Source organism: Electrophorus electricus, chromosome 6, assembly GCF_013358815.1.
Source record: "Electrophorus electricus isolate fEleEle1 chromosome 6, fEleEle1.pri, whole genome shotgun sequence".
Lineage (NCBI taxonomy): Eukaryota > Metazoa > Chordata > Actinopteri > Gymnotiformes > Gymnotidae > Electrophorus > Electrophorus electricus.
The window spans coordinates 28,312,034-28,314,533 of record NC_049540.1 but is presented as its reverse complement, the minus strand read 5'-3'; the positions used below and the strand labels follow the sequence as shown (position 1 = coordinate 28,314,533).

Genomic DNA, 2,500 nt, shown 5'->3' with positions numbered 1-2,500 from the left:
ATCTGCAAAATGGCCAAAGGTCATTACCCTTTGGCCTCCATCAAACCCACCGTCTACGGCTGCCCGCAGGTGGGTGTGGGCTCTACATGCCACACTGACCTCGGGCCACGTCTTTGGCTTTACTGAAAGCTCTAGCCACTGATTATATATGTTCAGGATCTGTTAGACCTGGGTCTACCTGTGCGTGTGTGTGTTGGGGGGGTGTTTTGCAGGGCTGGGATGCTTTTGAGTACTCTTGTTACTGGTATGAGGAGACACCAATGGCCCGTGTCGAGGCAAAGGAATTCTGTGAAGTCAAAGACAAAGACAGCAGTCTCCTGCATATTGGGGACTTGTAAGTGCTTGTGTATGTAAGTGCGTATGTGTGTGTGATCATGAAATAACATGCTGACCTCTCCTGACCTCTCCTGGCTCACGGCATGGACAGGTACGAGCAGGCGCACTTCACCGCATCCATGAGCAGGTTTTCGGGCCACTGGTGGATGGGGTTGAGGGCGAAGGGTGAATCGGCAGGCGTGGATTACTTCTGGGACAACGGACAGTTGCTCCTCTACTCCCACTGGGACCGCAATCAGCCTGGTAAAATGCCAGATTACAGACAAACCATCCTAATAATCCACCCCTCAGACTCAGATTACAGACAAACCATACGAATAATCTACCCCTCAGCCTCAGATTACAGACAAACCAACCCGATAATATGCCCCTCAGATCACCCATCCTGGTAATCTGTCCCTCATCTTCAGATTACAAAGCAACCAGTTTTATAATCTGACTCTTCAAGAGTTCAAGTGTTATGTTAGCATGTGTTACTTTAGAGAGAAATTTGTTATCAAATATAATAGTTCATATAACAATACATGCAAATATATTCACATAAGGATTAAACATGTTTTAAACATTTCAACATTTTAAGATGCAGTGCCTCAGGTTACATCCAGATTAAATGGTTTCTTTGTCATTATCAGATAACCATGCAGGCCCTTGTGTCACCATGACAACCAAACCAATTGCTGGTTTCTGGACGAACAGGCAGTGTGAGGAGTCCCACCCCTTCATTTGCGAGTTGCCTAGAGATGGCATGTCCCCGCCCACACGTGCGCCAACCCCGCCCCCTGTTCAAGGGTGTGCGCCGGGCTGGTCAGGAAAGTCACACTACAGGCAGTGCTACAGGGTGAGAGCAGGCCATGTGATGCATGCTTCCCTGTTATGCTAGACCCTGCCTCATCAAGAGCATTCATGGCTGTGATGGACAAAGGAAATGCGCTGACAAATCGCGGTGGTTCTTATCGTGAGCAGTCCTCATCTGTCTTACGTGATCCCGGACTGCGGCCGTTTTAACGGATCCGCGTGATTACCTGTCAGAAGAAAAATTGGTTTTTGTTTGTTGCAAAGATGTTCTCCAAGGATATGTGTAAAACACCAGTTTAAGAAACCCAGCTGACTTCAACAATTTTATATACATGTTTTAGTCTGTGTGTGGGTCTGTGTGCATGTCTCCCTCACCCGTTAGCTGTTCACGGTGGACTACGTGCACAAGAAGAGCTGGTCGGCAGCGCTGGAAGACTGCTTTGCAAGGGGAGCCCACCTAGTCAGCATCCACAGTGCTGACGAGGAGATCTTCATGGCCGAGTACACCAAGGGCAGGACGCTGTGGATTGGCCTGAGCGAGAACCCCTTGGAAGGAGGTACATCACCGCCCGCCTCCTTCTCGCATGCCGGTCCTTGCGGCGTGCCTCAGCCATGTAAACGGGAGAGTGAACCGTTCTCCCAGAATGCACCATGGAGCGTTATGCACGCTATGCGCTGTCTTGTAGTTTGCCACGCTGCCCTATGTTGTGTTCAGAGTCAGTCCCTTGCTGTTTTAGCAGGTTAGTCCCACACCACAGGTGGGTAGAAAGTTAACGTGCTGTCCAGGGTTTTATTCCAGATAACTGGAGTTGCTAATTAGCTCAGGAAAGCAGGTAGAGTCAATTAATGAGTTAACAAACAAAATCAGTTGGTTGATACAAAACCGCAGCAGGTCTTTGACGTTTTAACAACCGCGCTGCTGCACAGCTCCACCTAATCCTAAAGAGCTCCCGGACAGACATCACGGCACACGGGACACTCTGTATCGGCTCGAGCAGTGGAGTTCAAGACACCAGGAGATCTACAGTCCTGCAGACTTTAACTCCGGCTGAACAAAGCCATCGGATGGATCCGGTTAATCCGGCCATCGGATGGATGTCTGCATGTCGGATCCAGCTGCGTGGAGTGCTCTCTCTACAAGAAGGGGGAGCGTTTCCAGCACCAGGCTTGGTTAACACCTCTGTGCCAGTCTGTACTCTGTGCGGTATTGACTGGGTTTTTCCCATAAAGAATTGCATCCTTGGTTTGCTAGGTTACGTGTGGAGTGACGGCTCGCCCGTCACCCACACCAACTGGGGTTTCGGAGAGCCGAATAACCACGGAGGCCGGGAGAACTGCGTGGAGATGGTTACCACCAACAACGGCTCAT

At 50.0% G+C, this 2,500-nt stretch overlaps 1 protein-coding gene across 1 annotated transcript in view; it reads left to right on the top strand.

Moving 5' to 3' along the window:
• LOC113586287 (macrophage mannose receptor 1) overlaps positions 1 to 2,500 on the top strand; it is a 10,926-nt gene that overhangs the window by 7,027 nt on the left and 1,399 nt on the right. The window contains exons 16-21 of the mRNA XM_027024291.2: positions 1 to 69; positions 213 to 334; positions 428 to 579; positions 969 to 1,174; positions 1,514 to 1,688; positions 2,384 to 2,500. The exon at positions 1 to 69 is cut by the window's left edge and continues 45 nt beyond it; the exon at positions 2,384 to 2,500 is cut by the window's right edge and continues 105 nt beyond it. Coding sequence (XP_026880092.2) covers positions 1 to 69; positions 213 to 334; positions 428 to 579; positions 969 to 1,174; positions 1,514 to 1,688; positions 2,384 to 2,500 — 841 coding nt within the window. The remainder of the gene's footprint in view (positions 70 to 212; positions 335 to 427; positions 580 to 968; positions 1,175 to 1,513; positions 1,689 to 2,383) is intronic.